Consider the following 25620-nt stretch of genomic DNA (forward strand, 5'->3'; position numbering starts at 1 on the left):
AGAAACCCTGTCTCAGAAAATCAATAATAATAATAATAATTAAATGTATGAAAACATAAGTCTTAAATAGTCATTGGATGGGCTGGGAATGTAGCTCTGCTAGTAGAATGCTTGGGTAGTATACACAAGAACCTGGGGTCCATTTCCCTGCACTGCATAAACTAGGTGGGTTATATAGCGCGGCACTTGGGAGGTAGCAGGATGATCAGGAGTTTAGGGTCATCCACAGCTACACAGAGCTGAAGGGCTAGCCTGGGTCTATGGGCCAGGTCTTTAAAAAAAAAAGTCATTAGCCCTGTTGCTGCTTTTCCTTGTAACATGAAGATTCTGCATTTCCTGTATTTATTTTATAGTCATTTCTTGTGCAAAGTTACACCTTTTTTTTTTTCATTTAAAACCTGACACATGGTGGGAGGCATGAAGATCAAAACAAAGTTTAATAATATGAATTTGTTTATATATACTCTATTTAAACTATTTAAAGCTTTTTCCTTTGTTCACCAGTAACATTTAACTATGCTTTCTTACACACACACACACACCATATGTGTATGCACACATGTGTGTGCCCTCAAAATAAATGAAGACAGAAGAAGTCAATAAATATCCTAGTTTTACATTTCTGAAATATGGGGAAAGAGCTTTTCTTAATGATGTCAGAAGCACCAGGTCCTGAGAGCAAGCCACCTCAACATTGTTCCTTCCTGTTTTTGTGCTCCTAAATTAAAATGCGTGTTTTAATTGCTGTAGCTGTAATTTGTTCTGAAATGCTGTAATTATGAGGCACGGTGAGGAGAGCACGTGCGCCATCCTTTTATTATCGGTCTCCATTTTTGTTTTAACCTTTTGTCTGAGCCTTGGTAGAGAGGAAGGAGGTGAGCGCAGACAGGGCCTGCTGGAAACACACTGGGCGAGCTTGTTCAGGGGCTGCCTTCAGAGCCACGGGATAAACCTTGAGAACAATGACGTCATTCTGTCCTTAAATGTTTTGTTGTTGTTGTTGTTATTGTTTTTTGGGGTCTTTTTAGACCAACTGATTTGGGATGTTTTATTAGCTCCAGTGGGTTGGTAAGCATATATTGCCTGCCCAAGCACATTTTATAAAAAGGAAACATTGTGTAGTGAAGCGCAGAATGCCCAGAGCACATAATGTAGTTAAGCTTTGACCAGATCTACCACACAGGTACGTCTTTAATGATGGAGCTCTTGGTCATACCTCAAAGTGAGACTTAGTACCTCTCTCTGTACATACAAACGAGGACTTGTTACCCCAACCTGATGCTGCATGGTTAAAAAAAACTCAGCATATGCGTCTATCCCTGGATAACTAACTGAGGGTGAAGACTATGGCCCCCTGCACCTGGTGGCCTGCTGGTTTTACACAGGAAGTCAGAACCCTGCTGTGCTTCGGCTACACTTTCTCCTGTCTCATTCCTCGAGTCTCATGGTGGTTCCTTCTCTTCTTCAGAAACGGCCATCGTTCAAGCAAATCATTTCAATCCTGGAGTCTATGTCAAATGACACGAACCTTCCTGACCAGTGTAACTCATTTTTACACAACAAGGCGGAGTGGAGGTGGGTAGCTCCGGCATGAGTCCCGGCCCAAGGCTGAGGAGAACCAGACACCCGATGGACAGTCCTGATGACTAAGCACAGCTTGGGGGCATGGGGGATGGGACAGCAAGCTCAAGAGTTATAACCCCGCATTCATATGTGAGAGTTTATCTATGCTTGTGGTCGTCTATGCTCAAAGTGTCTGGGGAGAGTACTGAAGTCAAAGCCATTTCCAGACCCTTCTCTGTACACATTCTGTGTTAAGAAGCTTTGGTCTCTTTCCAGAAAAAAAAAAACATCTTTTTGAAAAATATATATATATGCATAGTGTTAGCCTTGCCATGTGTAGAACACTGTATCTGCTAGGGCATGGCATGGGGAAACCTATAAAACATGTTAGACATTATAAACCCCAGCAAAACGAATGAGTAAAGAGAGAATCGGATTGTGTGAGTGGAAAAACAAGCCCAAGATGAAACAGTTGGACCAGGTCGAATGACGCAGGGAATATAAATAGCATGTTTGGGAGCTGGACACTGTTCCTCCCCTGACTCAGCGGAGATTTGAAGTAACTTCATCCCTGCTCCGATATCCATGGCAGGAACGTGACGCCCTACGCCATCTGCTGGTGATAAGGCAGTACTGCATGCACTGGCTCTCGCCGCCTGTCAGTACACTTGACTGGGGGCCTTCTAGTTGACTGATATTTTTACTGTGACCTTATTTACTTATTTTCATTCCTTTGAAACAGCTATCTCGGGCCATTGACTTTCATGATTTTTTCTTAGAAATATAAAATTAATGCAGTGAGCTCCCATCTAGATCGGAGGGCTTTTTTTTTTTTTTCTGGTCTAAAATAACTTAACAAAAGCTTGGTATGACATTGTTTCCCACAGTAACATGCAATCAGACCACTTCCCCTCAAACTCCATATGTGTGCCTCATTGCTCTTCAGACAAAGGCAGAAATACATATGATTTGGAAGATGCACCATCCAGCCTTGTCTTGAGCATGCCCTAAGCTTTCAATCCCTCCACAGAGGCCCAGGTCTCCCTCACCAGAGCCTCTCAGTGCAGTCTCCTTTTTATAGACACCCTGTTTCAGTTGCACATTCCTCCTGTCCCTCCTCCCCCCAGCTCCCATTAGCCACCCAGGCAGCTGGTGACCTTGCATTTCTGCAAGGGAGCAACCCACACTCACTGGCCAGGTCAGTTCCACGGAGCTCTGGGGATCACTGTATGGATGTATCTCAGGACTGGAAAACTGGGAAAATCGAACAACTGTTTTGTGTATCTCTGCCTCCATCTCCTCCAATAGCAAGTGCTCAGTAAACATAAGAAGAAGAAAGGAAAGAAGGAGGGAGGGAGGGAGAGAAGGAAGGAGGCAGGCAGGAGGCTGGGTGGCAGGCAATCAGAGAGCATGACTGTAGTGATGTAAACACTCCTCTTGCCCTGGAAGATAAATGTGTGCCCAGTGCATTTGCCTAGCCATTGTGCTTCACGTCAGATTCTTTAAACCTCCCCGGCCAATGCTCCTGTAGTGATTAGTGCCATGTCCCCAGACATACAGCACTGTCGGCAGCAGCCTCAAAAACACCTGTGTCAAAATGCTAAATATGAGAGTACAGCCATCCACATTCCGCCCTGACAAGCCACGTGACAGAGAAGGCATGGCTAACAGAGCATTAGCAATGAAATCTGATCTGACCTGAGTGTATAATACAAGGTTTCCCTAATGCTATTTGATCTGTTATCCAAAGGATTAGAGGGATTTAAAAACTGTGAGTATCAGTGTGTTAGAGGTAGGGTTCTCTAAGCGTGCCAACAAAGAAAACAATGCAAAGTGACTAAATTCTCTGCAAAAAAAAAAAAAAAAAAGAAATTTCCCATAGCCCAAACCAATATCCATCCTAAATAAGTTTACCAGAGAACCGTCACTCAGTTATAACTCTCTTCCCTAGAGTGGTAGACTGAAGCTTCTCTGCTATTTTGTGTCTAGGACGCCAGTTCACTTTCAGTATGTTTATGTGTAGGGTGGGTTTATATTCATGTGTGTGTGCATGGGGGTGTTGTATGCCCACATGTGTATGCAAGTATACACACGTGTGTGCAGAAACAGAGAGGCCCTGAGTTTATATTCATGTGTGTGTGCATGGGGGTGTTGTATGCCCACATGTGTATGCAAGTGTGCAGAAACAGAGAGGCCCTGAGTTTATATTCATGTGGGTGTACATGCAGGTGTTATATGCACGTGTGTATGCAGGTGAACACATGTGTGTGCAGAAAGAGAGGGAGGACCTTCCCTATCACAGTCTTGGTCCTTGAACCAGTAGGTAGGCTAGGGCTGGCCAGTCCCAGTGACCCTCATGTCTCGGCCTGGCACAGACAGTGCTGTGACTCTATGCAAGCACTGCCATGCCCAGCTGTGTGTGTGCCAGGATCCCAACCCAGGTCCTCGTGCCTGTATAGCACATGTCCCTACCCAGAAAACCATCTCTCCAACACCTCTATTTCACTCTTAAAAATTAATGGGGACCCCAAGAAATTTTTGTTTAAATGAGTCGTATCTGGCAATATTTATTACATTAAAAATAGAACTAGGAAAAAGTTAGAATGTATTTACTAATTCATGTAAAAAAAATAGTAAATGCACGCTGCTGAAAAGATGGCTCAGCAGCTAAGAGCACTTGCTTCTCCTTCGGATGACTGCACTTAGTTCCCAGCACCCACATCAGGAGGCTCAGGAAACACTGGCTCTCCAGCTCCGGGCCATGCATTGCCTTCTTTTGGCGTCTCTGAGACCCCACCCACATGCATGCATGAGCAAGTAGACACATGCAGATACACATAAAAACAAATCTCTTCAAAATAATAATAAATTCTGCCTCTGGCTTCATCCCACAGCCCATGTGCCATAAAACGTCAGGAAAACTATATGTTCTTCTGAGGGGATGAGGATAGAAAAGCTAGCTCTGTCATGCTGCCATCTGGCGTGGTGCCGTCTGGCGTGGTGCCGTCTGGCGTGGTGCGATCTTGAAAACCAGGTCTCAAGAATCCTCTGAGCAGCTCTCCCGGGTCCCTGACCGCGCTGCAACTCCTACCTTCCAAGAAGCACTTTAGTTCTAAACAGTAAAGAAGAAATAGAATAGTGCTATCATCAAGGAAAATAATGATGTTGGTGAGGATGTGGGGAGAAAGATCCTTCACTGCTTGCTGGCAGAGAGTAAACTTGTGCCACCACTGTGCAGATCAGGGTGGAGATTCCTCAAAGAGACAAAATGTGAACGTCCATACAACTCAGCCATACTCCTTAATGTGTCATTGTGTGAAGAGACACGGTGACCACAGCAACTCTTATAAAAGAAAGCATTTAACTGGGGCTGGCTTGCAGTTTGGAGGTTTAGTCCTTTCTCATCATGGCCAGGACACCGAAAGGACAAAGTTAACATATCACTAAGACACTTGCACATCCGTGTGTATCGCTGCACTATACACAACAGCCAGGAAACGAAACCCATCTAGGTGACCATCAGCAGAATAAAGAAAATGTGGCACAAGAAAATGTCATGCAGTTGTAAAGAAAGATGGAATTGTGAAGTTTTCAGGAAAATAAATAGAACTGGAAATCGTTATGTTAAATGAAATATGGATTGCAGACACCACTCCTCTGTTATATGCAGAAACTAAGTGTGTGTGTGTGTGTGTGTGTGTGTGTGTGTGTGTGAAGCTGGCTCAGTGGGATGTATAATCCCCCTGCTGGGGAGGCAGAGACAGGCAGATCCGTGATGCTTGCTGGCTGGCCAGCCTAGTCAAATCGGTGAGTTTCAAGTTCAATGAGAGGCCCTACCTTAAAAAAATAAAGTGGAGAGGGATTGAGGAAATACCTGACATCAACCTCTGTTTACACACACACACACACACACACACACACACACTTGCATATGCACACCAACCAGTGCATACCCACAGGAATAGCACCACACATACACAAAATAAAACTCCATGTGTATTTTTACGTGCACCTGGGTGTGGGTTGCAGAGCTAAAAAGAGATTCATGACAGGGAGGAAGAACTTTGAGTGAGGTGGGAGATAGAGAAGGCCTCAGAGTGTGTGGGACAGGGAGCACGGGGAGCACGGGGAGCACAGGCAAGGGCTGGTTTAGAGCAGGGAGGAGGGAGGCCCGCAGGAGTGAAGAACAAGTGAGCACACAGTCCAGTGCCTCATGAAAATGCCAGGACGGAGCGCATTCTTATGCATGCTAGCCTGACAAATTAATTTAAATTAAATAAATAAAAAATTTAAATTAAAAGGAGGTCGAATAGCTAACAAGCACATGGAAAATCTTCAGCTTCACTTAGCAAACAAGCAAAAGGGAGAATAACTCATGAGATCTGTCAGAATTTCACACTACAAAGCTAAGCGGTGCTAAATGGCTTCCTCGTACATTCTTTATTTATTTATTTATTTATTTATTTTGGCTGCCCTAAAAACGTACAAGGGCTTTGCCCCAGAAGTCCTGCTACTATGGCTTTATTACAGGCCAAATCAGTGTGAAGGCTTTTACAGAATGTGTGGGGACTTGTTCAGACAACCCCTTTTAGATGCCAAGGCTGGAGACAGAAGTTTGTGTAATAAACGAACTGCTTTCAGAAAAGGTGTCTCCACACCTAGCAGGGTGCATCCCCACCCAGGAGTTCTGAGCAATGGATCTGAGAAATGAGCTTAACATGGAGGCCACAGGCTGCTTTATTCAAAATGGTGGTATTAAAAACAAAAACTAGTGTACAGTATTGTGTATGCCCATGCACACTGCAGAATGCAGCAGAGAGCCAGCGGGTCGCAGAGGGAGGGTGTTTTCCCATTTGTTCAAACTTCTACATTAAGTCTGGATTAGCTGAGTGATAAGTATAATGTTTAAAATACTTCAAGGTGAAAGCTGGGGAGAGTAATACATGCCTGTAGACCCACCTACTCCAGAGGCTGAGGCCAAATGAAGGGCCACAAGTGCAGGCCCAGCCTGGGTAACATCACAGAACCCATCTCACCAGCAGAGACAAACCCCAGACCTTGAAGATGCCAAATGAAATGACCTGGTATTAAAGAATGGGGGGAGGTACCCTGATTAGTAAGGCTGCTCCTCCCACTGATGTCCGTGCAGTCGGAACAGAACCTGAGTCCCCATGCTTCAGCTTCCCGTTGTTGTTATCACGTGGGACCCTTACCACGTGAGACCGCACAAACCCGCAGCAGTGAATGCCAACTGTGAATGAGCCAAGGGCCTGAAATGGAGCATTCAAGTTTTGCCTATTAAAAACATTTAGTTGGTTTTCCATGGCGGCCAAAGTACTGTCACTATGACATGCCTTTTGAGAATAAAAAGCAGAGATCAAAACTGGAGTCCTTGCAATTTGGATATGAGGACCCATCACGTGTTCAACTCTAATACACTTCTACTTACCATGCAATATAGGAGCCACGTGGCTGTTTCTTCAGTTTGACCTGTGATTTCACAGTGAATCTTTCTAATGAAAGAATAGTTACAGTTCATTGCCTGCAAAGGAAAAGTTGATATTAGTTGAAACCAACCCTGGCTGGATCAGATTTGAGAGAACCAGTTTTCAACGACTGGGGTTTAAGAATGGGAAGGTTTTCTAACTGCATCAAACAGATGCACAAAGCAAAGACAGCAACAAGGTAGAGAGGGGATATCTTTTCATGTCCTTGGGTTTAGGCCACTCTCTCACTGTGTTCCAGAGGGAGAGAGAGCAGTGCTGGGATTCTGGGCCTGCAGGGCAGATTAAGGAAGCTCATCTTCCTAGTTGGCATGTTTCTATCACAGCCTTCAGCTTACTTAACTGTTGATCTGTTTTTCCACAAGGGCTCAATATCACAGTGGGCTCCCTGAGCCAGAATTTGAGATGAGGGCTTGGATTTAATTATAAGCAAGACAGAGTGCTGGCCATTCATCCTGACCAAAAGCAGCAAGCTCCCAGGGGATGGGTCTCATTGGCAGGAGAGTTAGGACAAGCTTATCGAGTGTCACACAGACAAGTGGCCCAGGCCATCCCACCACCAAGTATGCCCACCTTGGTGACCTGCTTGCCACCCAGTGACCCTCTCAATGGCTCAAAGTGGCCGATTCTTTTTTTGTGATGGACGTTCACTATAAGGAGTTCCATACTGAGTTTTTCTCTTCAATCTTCCATTTGAATAGTTAAAACAAACTTTTTCATGAATTGGCACAATATTTTTGTCAGAAATATTAAGAATTAAACTTGTATCTTTATGATAAAGTCATAATTCTAAAAGATTTCTGCTTTTGTGACTTCTCTTGGGACTGTACTGTGACTTATTGTCTCTCCATGCTTTCTCACAAGGCCCCAGTCAAAGGAACTGGGGTACACAGAGTCTGCACTGAAGCCTCCTTATGCTGAGGGGCTCTTCATAGATGCAGGGAAGAGAACCTTTGGGTTCAAATGCAGTCCCACCTCCAAGCTGCCCCTCGAGCCATGGAACTCAGCTTTAATGCATAGGAGTAGACTGAGATGGCCGTGTATTCTGTCCTTCCCTGGAAACCCGAGGACAGGACTGGGAAAGCTCCAGCAACTGAGCTCTGGGGCACATGTGCCTTCCCTCCACATTAAGGTCTCACTGTGAAGATGGAGTGTGTAGTACAGGCTTGTCTCAGCAGCTAACCAGAAAGTCCTTGCAGGACAGCAGAGGCGTTGCCCTTTAGCCTTCCTGTCTTCCTTCCTGCCTGCCTCTCTGCATGTCACACACACACACACACACACCACGCCCTTTCATCTCTCATTACATGGCTCATAGCTCATGTGCAAACTCTTCAGAAACTCAAGGCAGAGAACTTCCAGTTCTCAGAGCATAAATTTAGACATTAACATTGTGACAGCCCTGAAGGAGGAAAAGTTTGTGCCCAGACATCGTGCCAGTTTCCGTTTCTGTAAGGAACAGTTTCTGTTACCGGGCAGAGTGTCCTAGACAGGAGGGAAAGAACTGCCTTTAAAAGTCTCGAGTTGAAAAGAGACTCAGAATCTCTCTGGACAAGTATTCCATGCTTTCTAGATTATAAAAATTATTTGTATGAGATTCATGTGTGTGTGTGTGTGTGTGTGTGTGTGTGTGTGTGTACACCTTTATGTGTTTCTTGCACTTTTTCTTTGGCTTTTTTTTTTCCTCCTGTTTGTTTGGTTTGTCTTATTCCAGTTTGCCTTTTTTTATTTTAACGTATTTTATTTTACAACCATTCTTTAGGTGCCTGTTTATTTTCTGAGGAGACATAGAGGATGTGAACTTGGTTGAGGTGGAAAAATTTCAGAGGAGTTAGGGAAAGGAGAAAGCATAATCAGAATATATTGTATGAAAAATTATCTATTTTCAGTAAAAGAAAAATGGAGAAAAAAGTTGTCTGTGTTTGTTAAATAGTGGAAGCAGGCAGGCCTCACCCAGCCGGCCACTAGTGTTCTTTCTCCATGGTATCCTTGGGCATCTGTGTTTTACTGTTTTCAGCAAGCAGGCCCAGGGATTCTCAGGATGAAGCACATCGGAGAGCCCTGGCATCTTAAACTGACATCCCTTCAGCCAAAGAAATCCCAGGTTAAAGAGCCTCACTGAGCCACTCAGTGAGCAAGAGTGTCAGCCCCGTAGTTCGCCCTGTGTATATACAACCTGATGTCATTTTCCCATCCACAGTACAGACCAGTACCCATTTCTTGGGGCTGTTTGGGGAGAAAAATGGTCGCTAGGTCGCTCTTCAGTGCTTTGTGAAAATGCTCTGAGTTGGTTTTTCCCAACTAGGAACCACCTGTTGGTTTTGAAGGATAAGAAAGAGTCCTGCTGCTCTGGCTGGTTCCTGGCCAATTTCAAAACCCACACCCTAGCTTTTTATCTAGTTAGCCCTCCTATGGATCCACTGAGCACCCACGGGCCGGGCAGCAGTGGAGACTCACTGAATTCTCTCTCTCTGCAGGTGTGAAATTGAGGCAACCCTTGAGCGACTGAAGAAACTAGAGCGAGATCTCAGCTTTAAAGAGCAGGAGCTCAAAGAACGGGAGAGACGTCTCAAGATGTGGGAGCAGAAGCTGACGGAGCAGTCCAACACCCCGGTGAGTACGCCACCTGGTGACTTCCCGCAGCATGCACGCTGAGCACGGGACAGCATGGCCACACTCCGCCCCACCCCCAACCCTGCGGTGCCCTGCCCTGCCCTGCTCTGCCCTGCTCCTGAGAACTAAAGGCCTTCATTGGTAGTAATAAGTATGAAACACCAAATGCCAGAGATTTAAAAGGGAAAAAAAAAACCTATTTAAAAGAAAATACCTCCTCTGTATCTTTCCTTAGGAACTGTTATTTCCTTAAGAACTGAATTTATTTGTATGTTAAAATTACAAGAGTAAAGTCTAATGTGTTTAGACCATCCGTTAAGCCCTAAGAACACTGAGGGAATGCCCTTAGAGGCCACCAGTAATTAATAACTCATTGCAAGGAATGCCTTGGGTGTGTCAGAACTTAAGCACATTTTCTAAGATTGAGCTGGCCTGCTGACATAGAGATGGCAGGCATTAATATTCCTTATGGATTTAGTGCCATGAGTAGGAGAAGCATCAAATGGGGAGAAGGCCTCTCCTGGGACAGGCAACCCACTTGCTCTACCTCTGGGAAGACCCTTGCTCCTTCCCAAGTATGGAGCAGCACTGCCCACTCATGCGTTAGCCTTGAGCTTGAACTTAGCGTTAAATCATGCATCTCGTTCCATCATCCTTGAGATCTGAAATAGAGTGACTTTTAGGGATCAAGTAAAAGCTTAGGATTGGTTTTCTAGGATTTTCAGTGGACGAGAACGGTCCACTTAAAATCACAAGGAGCAAGAGATTCAAAATAAAGTTATTGACAAATAGACCAAGAAAAAAAAAGAGAAAGCACCGAACACCCTTCATTGTGTGTTCCTCAAAGACCTATCTAGACAAGTCTTAACCTCCACTGAGCAGCAGGTGACAGGCTGCAAAATGTCTTCCAATATCTAAAGAACAGGAGAGTCCGTCTCCATTTCCAATTCCTATGGAGACACAATCTGGNACTCCTCATCCCCAAAAAGGAGAGTGCATTTACATGCTACACATTTACCCTTTTCAAAAATGTCTTTGGTAAATCCCAGGAATGCCGAGGTAAGAACTGAGTTGCTATACATAAGACTGGCATGAGATATTATAAGGGTACCTCACTTTTGTTAGCAAGTCCTGTGAATTGAACCAGATTCTCAAAGAAGGGATAAAGGGGGCGGGGCAGGTTCCTGTTCAGGCTGAGTTGGTGCCAGCAGAGTGTAGCACTCAGAGCTCCGTAAAAGAGTCCTGCTTCTTGCAGGCAGGTGGGAGCGGCAGAGCACAGCCTTGTCCCTATGGCCCATCTGCTGAAGGCTAGGAAGCTGTGTTGTTATGCTTTTTATGTGCATTGAAACCTTAACTGTAAAGCACTGCATGGCTCGACTCTTTCTAAATGTCTTATTGTCAAGAAAACTTTCCACCGCTTATTAGAGTATGCCTCAGAGCCTCGCCTTGGTTTACTGGCGTCAGCCTTGCTAAGAAATTATGGGCTGCCTTACACATATTATTGCTGCTGGTAACACAGTTGTGTGATAAAGGGTAATACTCGACAGGTGCTTGGTAGGTTGTGCGCTTGTGTTTTAACCCCAGAAGCCTTGGTTTGGGGGAAGTGCTTCACAAGCTACCAGCTAACTGGGGACAGCATGATGCAGTCCCTGCGAGGTCCCCAGACAGCATGATGCAGTCCCTGCGAGGGCCCCTCCCTTTTTACTTGTGAGGCCTAAGGCTTTTTGTTTATAACACTTGCTTTCAATGTCTCCTCTGCCTAGAGCTGGTGCTTCTAAGGAAAAGGAGTTTGTGCTCGGGTATTTTATTAGTAGCTGTTTTCTTTTATCCTCACTTCAATCTCTAGTTGGTTTATAACTAGACTGCTGAGAGAAAAAGAAATCTTTTTAAAGGGGGAAAAACGGGGCTTTTTTTTTTATAGGTAGCTTCATCTTAAATAACAGTCTAACTTTTACACAGCTGCATAAGAATACTATCAGATTGATTTCAGGGGTACTATTTTCCTTCCTAAAACTGAAATATTAAAGGCACTTGGAAAGATGAGTTCTCTGTGCATAAATAGAAATAAGACTTATTTCTAATTATTGCTGTGGCTCGCTGTAAAAAAAAATTAGAGATAAACTCTTATTTAAGAAATATTTATGGATCTCTTTAGACCCTAACATAATGTGAGAAAAGACCTTGGCAGTAATAAAATAAATAAGCAACAAAGGGTTTCTGTCCATTGAAAAACCAATTTGAGAATGTGGGAAGGGAATAAATGGAGCCTTAGAGAGTGAGGCCCTGCCCCACCAGTAAGGATCTGAAGCTGGCCAGGTGGACCACAGGACCTTGATTCTGAGCCCAAAATGCCAAAATTCTTCTCTAATAGAATGAGCTGGCTTTTGAGAATTTATCTCCGCCAAGCAGTGGTGGCACACGCCTTTAATCCCAGCACTAGGGAGGCAGAGGCAGATGGATCTCAGAGATCGAGGTCAGCTTGGTCTACAGAACAAGTTCCGGGACAGCCTGGCCTACATAAAGAAACCCTGTCTCAAATAAAAACTAAATGAAATGAAAACTTATCTCCATCAGTAACATAAATTAGGAAATTGGGCCATCAAGATGGTTCTGTCACTAGAAGCACTTGCCAAACAAGCCTGATCACCTGAGTGCCAAAAACCTAAAGAGGCAGGAGAGAACCAATTCCCAAAAGTTGTCCTCTGAGGGCTACACACACGCCTGTGGCATGCATGTGCCTGCAACAATAATAGATATGGGGATTTTTTAATCTTAAGATTAAAAAAACCCTAGTAAGTATCCTGTACCTTCACAGCCAGCATGCAGAGTTCATCTGAGAGTTATGACCACTGTGACAACATGAGAAAGACCGCGTAGGCCAGTTCCACTGGAAGGAGACTCGGGTGTCGGGGGCTGCAGCAAGGAGACAGGCTAAGAGCCGTCTCCCACAGTCTCCACAGGTTCACCATAACTGACTTAAAGACGGGATCTCGAATTTACTCCCAAGTGAATTATATAATAACATGAATAAATTAAACAGTGCTGGATCTGGCCCGAGTCAGTAACAAATGGAAGCAAGTAACGTCCTCTTCAGAGTGTGCTCAAAGCACTGTCCCAGCTGCATGCACGCGCACACACACTCACACGTGCACACACACACCTGCAGCCAAACTGCTTTTATCCTTCCTCTGCGCTCTTCCTTGGAATGGGGTTTCTGATTTTTTTTTTTTACTTGAGATTTAATCTTTGCTTCATTTCTTCCTTTTTTAAATTAATATAATGGTCAATCAAATGTTTCTGTCTGGAAATGAAATTGGGAAAAATTAAGAGACACCCTCAAAACTACGTTATTTTAAGCAAAGCAAGGACTTAACACTGGCACCTTCCTGATCATCTGCAATCGGGCTCAGTGTGGTGCTTTGCGAGATCTCCGTTATGATTTACCCTGTCACTTATAAATTACCGCCAATACACTGGTGCCAGGTCCACTGTTAAAACGTCCTCGTCACTCACCTGCTGCGTGGTACCAACTAATTTTGTGGTATCTGTCCCATGACTGAAATTGGTATTAATTTCTCTTTTCACTTCTGTCCTTTCTTCCCTTTGATAGCTTCTCTTGCCTCTCTCTGCAAGAATGTCTGAGGAGTCTTACTTTGAATCTAAAACAGAGGAGTCAAACAGTGCAGAGATGTCATGCCAGATCACTGCAGCAAGTAACGGGGAGGGCCATGGCATGAACCCAGGCCTGCAGGCCATGATGCTCATGGGCTTTGGGGATGTCTTCTCAATGAACAAAGCAGGAGCTGTGCTGCATTCTGGGATGCAGATAAACATGCAAGCCAAGCAGAATTCATCCAAAACCACATGTAAGAGGAGAGGGAAGAAAGTCAACATGGCCCTGGGGTTCAGTGACTTTGACCTGTCAGAAGGTGACGATGATGACCATGATGGTGACGATGCTGAGAATGATGTGGATAATAGTGAATGACACCAGAAAGGAATAAGCGTGAAAATGCTTTATTTCGTTGTTTTGTTTTGTTTTGTTTAGAAGAACAGAAGAAATGTGTTATCTCAGTCTATGCCAAAGAGCAGCATAGGGAGGCAGAGCCCCCAGCACTGCGCCTGTGCCTTAGGCCGAGTTTGTTCAGGGCGTTTCCCTCATCAGTGTGACTTTGCTTTTGCGCTCAGAAACGGGCGGGGAAATAAGTTAAAGGCATATTTATCAGCGAGTGTGGTGCCTGGTTATAGAAATACGTGATTACACACATATCATGTTCTAGAGCTAGTGACATTTGGGCTTTTTCTTTTTAAAGTGCATGCTCTGTAGTTTGTATCTGACTGTACTTAATCCTTTCACTCAGTTGGTTAAGAAATGTCCATTTCAAGCAAGCACTCTGCTGCCGACTCCACTCTGACACTTGATCCTTCCCCAGCATACCAAGGTTCCTTCCTTGTACAGCACATTCTAATGGCAGAGGTGATTGGCAACTATAAAATCCAGGAAAACAAAACAAAACAAAACGAAACGAAAACCTGAGGTGAAATGAAAGAAGAGTATAACAAAATACCTCTTCAAAAATACCTAAATGCCAAGAATCTTCAATGCTAGATAACACACAGTTCCTCGAATTAAAGCCCAAGTGGTGTTCTCAGTAGTTCCATTTGAAGGAGAAACACTCTGGTTTGAAGTGGGCTGCAGACAACATTACACGCCTGCATCCCCGTGCTGGCCGGAAGCATCCTAACAAGAGCACACTGTCACCCTAGGCTTAGCTTGTCCCTTACACAGAAGCACATGGTCCCAAAGGGACGTGTCTAGTCATGAACAGGATGAGCGCAAGCCCGCTCTTTACATGCAATAACGACACTGTTTCTTTGTTTTCCAGAGGTGCATAATAACACTATTAGATTTTAATCTATGTAGAGGAAAAAAAAAACCCACTCTAAATAGGAAAGATAAATTATCCTTCTTAGACACAAGTGCATCCTGAAGGGGTCTTTTTGTTACATGTAGCCTCCCCGAACACACCCACTTTCTTTTCTTTTTACTGTTCTCTGTTCTGCTGGTTAGAGAAATAGATTCAGGTATCACTTACTGTGAAGGCCAGGCTTCCCAGAGACACTCTAAGAAGGCTAGCACTAGCAGCCAAAATTTATTTAAACTATAAACGCATATAAAAATTACAACTAGATAAAGTTAAAGCAAAAGTTTTTAATCAATCTAACTCAGAAATTGGTATCATTCATTTGACAATGTAAGTTAAATATTTTTGGTGGGCTTTTTTATATAGAAGCTGTAACATGAAGTGGGCATGGCAGCTCACGTTCATAGTCCTGGCCCTCAGAGGCTGAGGCAGGACAGTAGTGGGTTTAGTATTAGCTAAGTCGCAAGACTATGTATGAGCAACATTGCAAGACTCTATCTCACGAAAGGACTAGGTATCACTAATGATGTTTCTAAGTATGTTTGGTCATGAAGTCTTTTGGAATTTGAGATAGGACAGGCCTTTAATCCTCGGTGAGGACTGAAAGGTAGCATCAAAGATGGAAAGCATGCATTACAACTTTATCTGGGAAGAAATAACTAGTGGGCTCTTCTTGGTATCTGTTTGCTGTGCAGTCTCAGGTAGACTATTTAATCTCTGAGGCTGTTTACCCTTTGTTACCATGACAGTACATAACAAGAAAAAACTTCAGAAGGAAAGTATGTAACCACGTAGCCTAGCACCAGGCCATGCCAGGGGCCAGGTAACACCAGCTATGGCTAGTTGCCACGTAAAGGAGACACTGAGAAGTAAGTCGGTTCTGTAACCCACTGGACCACTACACTATCTATTGCAAGTGACACTGGCTCAGAAGTATGAAGTTAAAAGTAGATAGCTTTCATGAAAAATAAAGAGAGCAAAAATGAGGAATGTAAAATGCACAGAGTTTAATTCAGTTGCTCTTGGAAGCTTTGTGCCATGCCAGATCCACATGCGCTGGGTGTTTACAGACAGGTAAAGGCTGCCTAAGCAGTCAGGGTTCCCCCTCACCCCACATCCTGCTGGAATCCTCTGCACATGTGTACTCTAGACATGCAGCCAGGCTGCTCAAACAGAAAATCTTGAAGGGAGCAGAAGGCATGCCTAGCATTTTCTTTTTCCAGCGTGCTGTGAACACACGAAGGACATAGTGGGAGCCAGTGGGTTCAGGAGCCTCCTGCACAACTGCCCAGGCCAAAAGAAAGCCTCCCGTTCAACAAGCCTTCGCTGGGACCCACTGTGAACCAAACTCTAGAGAACAGCTAGGTGAAAACCTTTGCACTCCTGGAGCATGCACGCTACTGAGCATCACAGAAAGGCAGGATTCACTAAGTGTGTGCTGGAAATTGAGCAAGGAAGGAAGATGGGGCTAGAGGGAGGAGTCTTGAAAGCATGCTCAGGAAAGACTCTTTGTTGCATGATGATGCTACAGAGCCCGAGAAGGTACAGGGACCTCTGAGAGTGGTGAGTTCTGCCCTGTATGTAAGAAGATAAACCTCACCACCCACTAATCAAGAGTTGGCTCAGAACTCATATAGAGCATGGAAATAATCTATTTCTTAAATTAATATCTAATTCATATTCTATATAAAAATTGTAGTGCCAGTAAGGGAAACTTACTGGGTTCTATACCCAGCCTAGGATGAGCACCACCCCAGCACATCCCTCCCATCTCCTAACTGCTGCCTTCTTCTCCACCAACATTGCAGTCATGTTCACGACTCAGTACTGTCATGAAGAAATCACAGGGTTTAGCACAGAGCACAGTGAGCCCCCGGGAAGAGCTTCCAACCACTCTGTCTAGAACCACGGAATACGCCACTGGGCGCTTTACTTCTGCTAAAATCAAGTGTTCATCTAGTGGTGTTAAAATGTGCAAACATACCTGAAACCTGACTCATATAAACAGGACCCATAGAATTCTCGCACCTTCTGTAAAAACTACTACAAATCTTTAGTTAATTTTATAAGAGATGCCTATTCGCTACATGAAGAATTTCTAATGATGCTAGTGTAGACAGTCTAATTCACTTCTCGGATCAGTTTTTGAAATGGCCAATTATCAGTGTTTGATTTTGTTCCAGTGTCCTGACTTACAAAAGAACACAATTCAGAAGTTAAAGAAATCCTGAAACATGCAAAGTTCAGAATGAGAATTAGAGCTACAGGCTGTGGTGATGAATGTCGGTCGGACACCCTAAAACATTTCCCTCTTTACTTGTAAAGCTAACATGTTGAATTTGAGGACATCTATTAGTGGTACTCAGCTAAGAGGTAATGCGCCTTGGCCAGCCAGCATTTACTGTAGACTGGTGGCATCCTGTTTGCCAGGGACACACCCCCCCCCAAGAAGTTTCCATCCTCGATCTCCACAGCATTGTCCTGTCCCCACGGTGGTGAAGCTCCTTAAACCTGACACATCTGCTGGTCCATCTCTAGATTTTCCCCCCAAACAAAATCACCCACGCCTTTTCAGAATAATAAGGACACTTTCTGCATGTTAGGAAACTGTAGCTTTTTCTCAAACCACTGTCTGTGAAAATGATTTCTTCTCTCCCCACCCCCCCCCCCCCCAAGGTTGCTAGTCAGAACACTGTGACAGGATTGCATTACGGTAACTCCAACACAATACAGCCCTGGCAGACTTGCTGTCATTCTGCAGTCATTTAAAGGGAATTTTTCCTAACTTTTTTTTTTTTTTAAGCAAAATCACATTTGAATGTTTCACAAATAGGCAGTGGGATAAGGTCAGAGACACCTGGCACACTGCTTTTGATGCTCTGAAAATATTGAAGACTGTTTGTGGTTTTTAACCAGTGGACTTTTTGTTTTGTTTAACATGCAGTGAATTTGTTAGACTTTGAACACCAGCTGAGGTAGCCACACTTGGCCGCCTTTGAAATCAAAGGGACTAGGGAAGGGGTGGCGTCTAGGAGAGACTCGGACCCATTTCCCTGCCAGTTCCCATGCGTGTATTTAACTTTAGTTTTCTTTTTTTCTTTTTTCCTTTTTTTTTTGTTTTGTTTTGTTTTGTTTTTTTTCAAGACAGGGTTTCTCTGTGTAGCCCTGGCTGTCCTGGAACTCACTTTGTAGACCAGGCTGGCCTTGAACTCAGAAATCTGTCTGCCTCTGCCTCCCAAGTGCTGGGATTAAATGTGTGTGCCACCACTGCCTGGCTTTTTAAAAATTTTTTTAATACATTAGTTTTCATCAGTGTGCCAAAAACTTTATGAAAGATGGTCTTTAGACCTAGTCTGAGTTAAATACCGACATTTTAAAAACGATTTTTGTCACACTAGACTTGGGCAGCCTTGTGAGACTGGTTGAGGTTCACTGTACCACAGCACACGGTGAGGCGTAATTCTTTCTATAATCAGGCACCTTCTGCTGCTTCCGAGTAAGGTGGTTTTCCTGTGTAGACCATAACACTGCAGCAGAGGCCCCACCCTGCTATACGCAGCACGGCCCGACAGCTGTCCACACAGCATTCTGTGGTTGAAAAATGGGTGTCTACCAGGACATCCAGGACAGGCCATGTTTTCTCAGACCCCAACTTTGTGGGCACTCTGTTGCTTGTGTGAGAAACTTTCTGGCATGTGGATAATCATTTCAAACTACAGTTCAGGCACCGATGCAACTGTTTCATAGCGTGTGCAGAACACTCTTAGTTCCAACAGGACACTTTGCTTCTGCACTCTGAAAACCTGCTATCAGAAACCATTTCTATCCTTGGAGTGTGAGCTTTCAGTAGGAGGCTTCATCACTGTGTCTGCCTTACAGTCTTCTCCCCTCCACTCTGTTGCCATGTTACTCTGAGCAAGTCTTATGCCAAATGCCATGTACAATGTCTGTATGGAAGATTAAACTGCTCTCCTGCGTGGTAAGGCTGTTTAGTTGCCGACTTCATAGTTGGGATCTGATATTCCCACACCGAGTCCGCGATGTATCCGGAAATCCAGGTTGGCGTCATACATTTCATTCTGATGTGAACTTTTCTCGGCTTTCCTTTGTTCTAAGACTCCATTTTGCAATAAACGTTTTGACAGTAAATCCCTTTGTTATGTGTCGCTGTGTACATAAGATCTTTGTTAGACTGGATTCCCAGCATCCTTTGACGAAATCAGTGTCACACACATGCACACAAGTGCTTTTCTCTCCTCGAGTCTGGTGGCGTATAAATAATAGATTACTAAAGTGAAGGGGCAGTCACGAGGGGTTGGCTTTTTTTTTCCCCTTATCCCCAAAGAAAACAGAAAGGCTTAGAAGTCACCTGCAGCAGATGCACTGATATGTTAACAAGGTACAGAAAACATGAAGGAGACGGGAGGCCCTCTGCGTGGCTGCAGATCATTAAGTCTTCTCCCCTGTCTTGCCAAATTCAAACCGTCTTGCTGCAGCGCCCGGTTCCAGCCCCCCACTCAGTGATCTTTGTGAGCGTCTGCAGACTCCTGCTGGAGTGAGCATGAGGCGGAGTTCAGGCTCTTCCCTGTGGCACAATTGTGAGGAGCCAGCCCTGGCAGCAAGAACTCCGCTCTCCTTTGCACATTAAAGCTGGAGGTGTTGGTTCTTTCATTTGCAGTCTTGATTCAAGAAATACTTATTTCTCAATTATGTGTAGCAAAACATTTGGAAATTATATAGAAGTCAAAACGACACACTCGCAGACATGCACACACATGCGCGAGACACACACACACACCACACCACACCACATTCACACATGCACTGACATCCTATAAAGACCAGCTATACTAGTGTCCGGCTGTCTCTCATTCCACATTTGTGTCTGTAATGGGCAAAGATGATGGCATGTTTCTGCAGCTGGACACAGCTGCCCTTTGAAGAAGTAGAGCTTGCCATGTGTTTTCTTTGATGGCGATCAACTTTAGATGTTCCTCCTCCAGTCACCCATCCACGTTATTAAAGCAGGTGAGTGTGCTTAGTGATGCCGTCGCAGCTCGGGTGCTCCAGAGAAAGCACAGGAGCAGCAGAGTATGGGGAGAATATCATTGACTCGAATACACGGTTTATGTCCTTGCAGCCTAGATGTAGCACTCAAGGTCTGCACGCCCATGTTGGTGTTTTAGCAAGAGGGTCTACCATAATAAAATATGTTCACCACACCCAGAATCAGCTTCTTTCTCTTTTTCCTCCAACACAAGCTCACTCCATCCTCTAGTCTAAGTGAACATGCCACACCCACTTCATCCCCCATGGCCAGTGTCTCACCTACTCCCTCTTCCTTGCCTTTTCTTCTACCACAACCCCACCCCACCCTACCCCACCTCACCCCTGGGTCTGCAATCCCCAGCTCAGCCCACTTGCCTTCCATTCCCCTGCCGTATGCTATGGAACATGGGTCTTTGTGCCTGTCACACTGAGAAGACTGAATACATGCATCCTACAATTGTATTCATTCTGTAAGGTAGTACAGTAAAGGTTAAGCCCGCAGGGCGAGATAGAGAATGTGGTTGGTAAAATCCTCGCTTTGCATAGAAGAGGACCTGAGTCCAGCACCAGAATGTACACAAGAAGCCCATTGCTGTGGCATGCACTTATACCCTATGCTAGGGGCAGACAGGCACATAGGTCTCTGAAGCTCAGAACCAGCCCAGCCTAGTTGGTGAGTTCCAGCCCAGTGAGTAGTACCCGAGGAATGACACCCAAGTTGTCCTTTAGCTTTTGTGTACAATGCATGTACCTGTGTGTGTGTGTGTGTGTGTGTGTGTGTGTGTGTGTGTGTGCCCATGCAGACATACCAAGTATTGTGAGTTAGGAACTTAAAGAAAAAAAAATGATAAAGGTGGCTTCTCTCAAATATAATCCACACACATTTCACTCAGTTCTAGTAAAATTCCTTATAGGGACTCTGCCTCTCCTAGCAGTTGAGCCTGTGGGTATACAGTAAGTGCTGTTTGTAACAGAGATTGGGTGGTACTTTTGCATAGTCTCTCATGAATCATTTTGACAACTCAAGCTAGTTGAAGCTAATGGCTATACCACACCCTAGCCCACAGGACATGGGCCTTTTCAAGTTATGGGAGCATTTGCTATTTAGCCCGTAACTGTGGGATGTACTGATGTGAAAATTTCTCCAGCACAGGCTAAAGTTCTCTTCAAATCCCCATCTCCCTGATAGGGATACATGTTTTAGTCTGTGTTAGAGTAACCGGATGCCTGTGAACAGTTCCAGCCTCACATATCCTGTTTCCTCTATGCAAGTCAGATGTTTAAGCCCTGGAATCCCCCTGTGAGAACAGGCAAAATAAGTCACCTGGCTACTTAGGGTTGCTTGGATAGTAAATTATTGCATTATCCTACTGCTGGCTGAGAATTCTAAGGCTGCTCTGATAGCTGATGATGTTGTGGGCTGTAAAGCCATTCCTGCCAAAGAAGACTACACCAACTTGTACCACGTCCCTCTAAAACAGCTGCTCACAAGGTGGAATGGGTTGTTGCTGCTGGGCTCAGCATCCCATGGACTGGCTCTGAGAAGTGAGGGAACTGTTTTCCTCTCGAGCCTAACATGCAAGCAGAAGCAGGAAGCAGGGCAGAGCGGCAGGGGAGCTGAGAAGACAAACCAAATGCAAGGATAATCTTGCTTCCCTCTTTTCATTTCCTTCATATCTCCCACGCAGCTGCTGCCTTCCTTTGAGATTGGTGCGTGGACTGAAGATGATGTGGTAAGCCGCTTCTGTTAATGCCTCTTTAGATCTGGGTAGGAAGCTGACAGATTTGCCACAAGTTTAGAAATGCGGTTAGAAAGATCTGGGCCTATCTAGCAGAAATCAACAAACTCCTCTTTTTGCATAACTAATCTAATAGAGATTGAAAATAAGGACTCCGTGGTAAAAGCGACTATGTCTTCCAGCCTTAGGAGGCCTATCCTCCTCACTGGCTGTGGAAATACTCCAGAATGCAGTACACCACCAACAAGATAAAAGCCGTGATCCTCAGTGTCAAATACACATACTTGAAAAGATGCTTAAACTTCCCTACATTGCCAGCTGACGACTTGCGCATGGAGGAGAGAGACAAGGACAGCCTGGAGCTTTCTGCACAGGTTCCCTCTCCCACCTCAGGCCTGCTCTTTAAATGACAAAATGCTTAACTGCCCTCCTTGCTCAGGCCTACCCCAAGAGGAATGGACAGAGCATTCCCCATAATCTGACATTGCAGGAGGCAGGATACTTAAGTCCGAAAGAAGGGCTACATGCAGCTCTGGTAGACTCCCTGAAGAACAATCCCATGTAGCCAATTCTGTCTCCAGATCTGCTTCCTTAATGGGAAATGGTTTTGAGGAGTGCTGATGAGAGAGAGAGAGAGATCCCTCAGAGCCTGTGCCTGTCCAGGTCCATTTTACAAGCTCAAGGGCATCATTAAATGAAGAGGAATGTGAAGATGGAGTGCTAGGTAGGGCTGCCAAGAACGGGCTCCACCCTAGGGAGACAGCCACCCCAAGCAAGCTATCTCAAGAAAAAGGCTCATCAGTAGAAATTCCAGATCTGTTCTCCAGCTCAGCCTGGTGTGGGGTTGGGGCATGCCTCTCTGCCCTTTGGATCTTCCTTTAGCATTTGGCAGCAGCATAGACTCCACAAAGTAAAGAAGCCGGGTGCCAGCTTCCTGTTTCTCGTTCCCAGAACCCTAGAAGCCAAGCCTCTTGCCAGCCCTGTACATAATTGCTTCCCCCCCCAGCTACAGGGATGGCCCATCACCTCCTTTGGAAAGAGGTAGATTTGAAAGATCTGGGTTCTAGAGCCAGTCTCAGTTTGTGCTGCCAGGTCGAGTGGCTCCCATGCCATTTGGCTAAAAGTCCATTGTCAAGGGACCCAGGGAATCAGAATGACTGCATCCAGCCTCTCCTCTGTGTATCTTCACCAAGGCAATGTTAGGCCACCAGTAAACAGGGGCCCAGTGATATTCAAGGCCAAGAGATCTCTGGGTGTAACCACCTCAGTGGACACAGAAAGAACTATGTTTTGCCTGTCACCCCATGTGGCTGCCATGACCTGACAGGCCTAGCAGGGGACATCATTTGTCCCATCTCTCTGTCCACTGCTGTGTGGTCCTTGTTGCTTATACAGTTCCTGAAAAAAAAAAATACCATGGCAATCCCCACCTGCACGAGTGAGTGAAAAAGTCATTATAGCGGCACCTCTAGGAAAGATGTAAACTCTCACCCTCAGACGTGTCCCAGCTGCCCAATCCCCCTACGGGAGGAATATCTCCAATTGGAAAGCTTGAGGCTTTAAAACTACCAAGAGAGCGCTTCCATCTTTCCTCTGTGGTTCAGTTAGAAACATCAGAATCTATGGGAGACTGTAATCGTTAAGAATGTCTACTGCCTGTGTGTGAACTTCCCAAACCATGTGTGTCCTCTCTCCACAGTATTTTTGGGTTCAACAGCTCGTCAGAAAAGGCAAGTAGAATAAGCCCTCCCCCCTCCCCACTTTGTATCTGTGGAGCTAACTTTGTTGCGGCTGTGCTTGAGTCTCATTCCCTGCCCTCTGCCCTTCTCCCCCAGGCGAGTCTTCAGTAGAGATGAGTGGATATGCAAGTTTGTTTAAGGAGAACAACATCACAGGCAAGCGGTTGCTGCTTCTGGAAGAGGAAGATCTGAAAGACATGGGCATTGTCTCCAAGGGACACATCATTCACTTTAAGGTACGTGGTAGGAGAACATCAATAAGTCAACTGAGCATGTGATGGATGCTGGCCCACGTGTTAACACATAGAGAGGAGAGCATCATGCTGTAGGATGTGAGGTGCTGAGATACCTTCAGGCTTGGCCCTAACTAGCTGTCGCACCCAGGCTGCCCCTGTTCCCACCTCAAAAGCCCACAGCAAACAGGTTAGCCTAGCACAGCAGCCGTTACCTGGGTTAAATGGTGTGACACTGGTGTAATGCCAGGAAGCCTCTAGTCTAGGGGGAAAGTGAAATATACTATTCTGTACAATGACACCTGAGAGAGATGCCACAAAGGAGAGGGACCCAGGATGTGGGCAGACCCCAGGAGAAGGATTTGCACTGGAGGTGTGTAGGAAGAAGCTTCGCTGGGGGTTGGGCTTTGGGGGAAACCAGAACAAGGAGGGAGCTTAGTGGCCCAGACAACTGGAACTAAGGTAGGGTGAGACCTAGAGCAACCGCCATACCCAGGACTAGCAGGAGGCCACTCAGCCCACTGAGAGCTGGGGAGGCAGACATTCTCAAGGAATCCACAAGGAGCCTGGAACTTGTGTACAGCCCAAATTAACTCAAAGGCACTGCCAGCACCCAAGTCACAGGAGAGTATATGCCACATGTGTAATCTCTGTCATACGACAAACACTATGCATACTTCTGAAGTCTGAAAACACTCCAGAAAACCCTAACATCCCTCCAGACGTTAGTCTGGAAAGTTTTCAGACTAACCCTGTTTTCATTGCTGTTGCTTTACTTCCACAATTTAGCCCAGAGCAGAGCTGGGGCTGGACCCCAGTGGAACAGCACTGAGGTAGTGTACACAGTTTTGTACCCAGGAACCAGAGCCCTTTGTTTGGCTTTCTAGATAACTACTCTAATGTTGTAACAAATACAGACATCTATAGGATAATTTTATTAGAAATATGTTTCAAAAGAGACCTTATAGGATGTAAGATAGACTTTATGCCTACAGTCCTGGCAGGAGAATTGCAAGTTCAAGGCCAGCCTGAGCTGTGTAGTAAGCTATGTCCCCTATCTCTCCTGCAAAATCAAATTGCTCCTCAAATCCCAATCCTAGGATGGATGGACAGATGGATGGATGGATGGATGGATGGATGGATGGATGGATGGATGGATGGATGGACATATGAATGGTTGGATGGATGATGGATGAATGGATGGAGGAATGTATACAGATTAGATGGGACAGGAGGTAAAAGGAACACAGCTCTTCCAAATCCATACCTCCCCCAAAGCCATGTCAACAAATCCCCCTTTACTTGGAGCACCTCACTCTATGGCTGCCCCAGTTAAGTCCAGAGAGAACCATTCATTCACATTGTTCCAGAGAGCCCAGGCCCATGTAAGAACATGTCTATAGTCCCCTGGCAACAGTCTCTTGGGACAATGGCTGAACACTAACCCACCATCCGCAAGACAAAGCAGGACCATGCTGTCTTCCCCTACAAGGGGGACAAGAAGACACATGCATAAACATCAATTGGTGGGGGCAGGGGGCTGTGAGGGAGACTCTCAGTACAGAGGTATCTGAGCTCCCAAAGACAAAACTTTGTAAATCTTGTCCTGTGTAGCAGATGCTAAGATACTCCCACTTGCCCTTACCCTCTTCCGCCTTTACCAACTTTCTTCGAGAATCAGCCAGAGGGGAAAGCAGTTGTAAGCTGTGATACTTTACCAAGCCAGAAGTGATTAAATATTCCTGGCATAGCCAGGATAACAAAAGTGCCCCATCTATGCTGGTTGGTGTTACTGGACAAGTAATATCCCAGCTAACCATGTATGGCTCATCAAATTCAGTGCATGTCTGCTTGCAAGGCTGGGTCTGTGGAAGTTCAAAGAATCACCCTGCCCTTAAGGAATTTACATCCCAGAGAAGAGATAAAACACAGTCATACTTCTTACAGGCAGTTGGAAGAAAAGGGACAGTCTGTTATCTTGACCAGTGGACAGAGATGGAGAGGTGAGGTCCCCTGATAGGGATGAGGGGTACGTGGAGCTGGAGCTGGGAACAAGGAAGCATCAGAAGGGGAGTGGTGGAGCACAGAGAGCTACAGAAGTGGGCTGCCTGTGTTCAGAGGAGTTGTGGGTGGCTTGCTGGTCTGGTGGAAGTGTGAGGCTGGAGCAGACCTGGGGTTAGCAGAGGTGGAGTGAGGTGGCCCAGCCCCTGAACTACTTCCAGCTTCGGGCTGGACGTCTGGGATGTGACCAGAGCTGG

At 45.3% G+C, this 25620-nt stretch overlaps 1 protein-coding gene across 3 annotated transcripts in view; it reads left to right on the forward strand.

Moving 5' to 3' along the window:
• Map3k20 (mitogen-activated protein kinase kinase kinase 20) overlaps positions 1–25620 on the forward strand; it is a 162615-nt gene that overhangs the window by 97547 nt on the left and 39448 nt on the right. For 2 of the 3 annotated variants that reach the window (XM_021151301.2, XM_029474337.1), the window contains exons 10-14: positions 1469–1575; positions 9542–9677; positions 21340–21384; positions 23090–23120; positions 23226–23365. In XM_021151301.2, the coding sequence (XP_021006960.1) occupies positions 1469–1575; positions 9542–9677; positions 21340–21384; positions 23090–23120; positions 23226–23365 (459 nt within the window). Of the gene's footprint in view, positions 1–1468; positions 1576–9541; positions 9678–13287; positions 18753–21339; positions 21385–23089; positions 23121–23225; positions 23366–25620 lie in introns of those variants that run through there. The other variant, XM_021151312.2, reaches the window with a different exon arrangement.

This window comes from Mus caroli, chromosome 2, assembly GCF_900094665.2.
Source record: "Mus caroli chromosome 2, CAROLI_EIJ_v1.1, whole genome shotgun sequence".
NCBI lineage: Eukaryota > Metazoa > Chordata > Mammalia > Rodentia > Muridae > Mus > Mus caroli.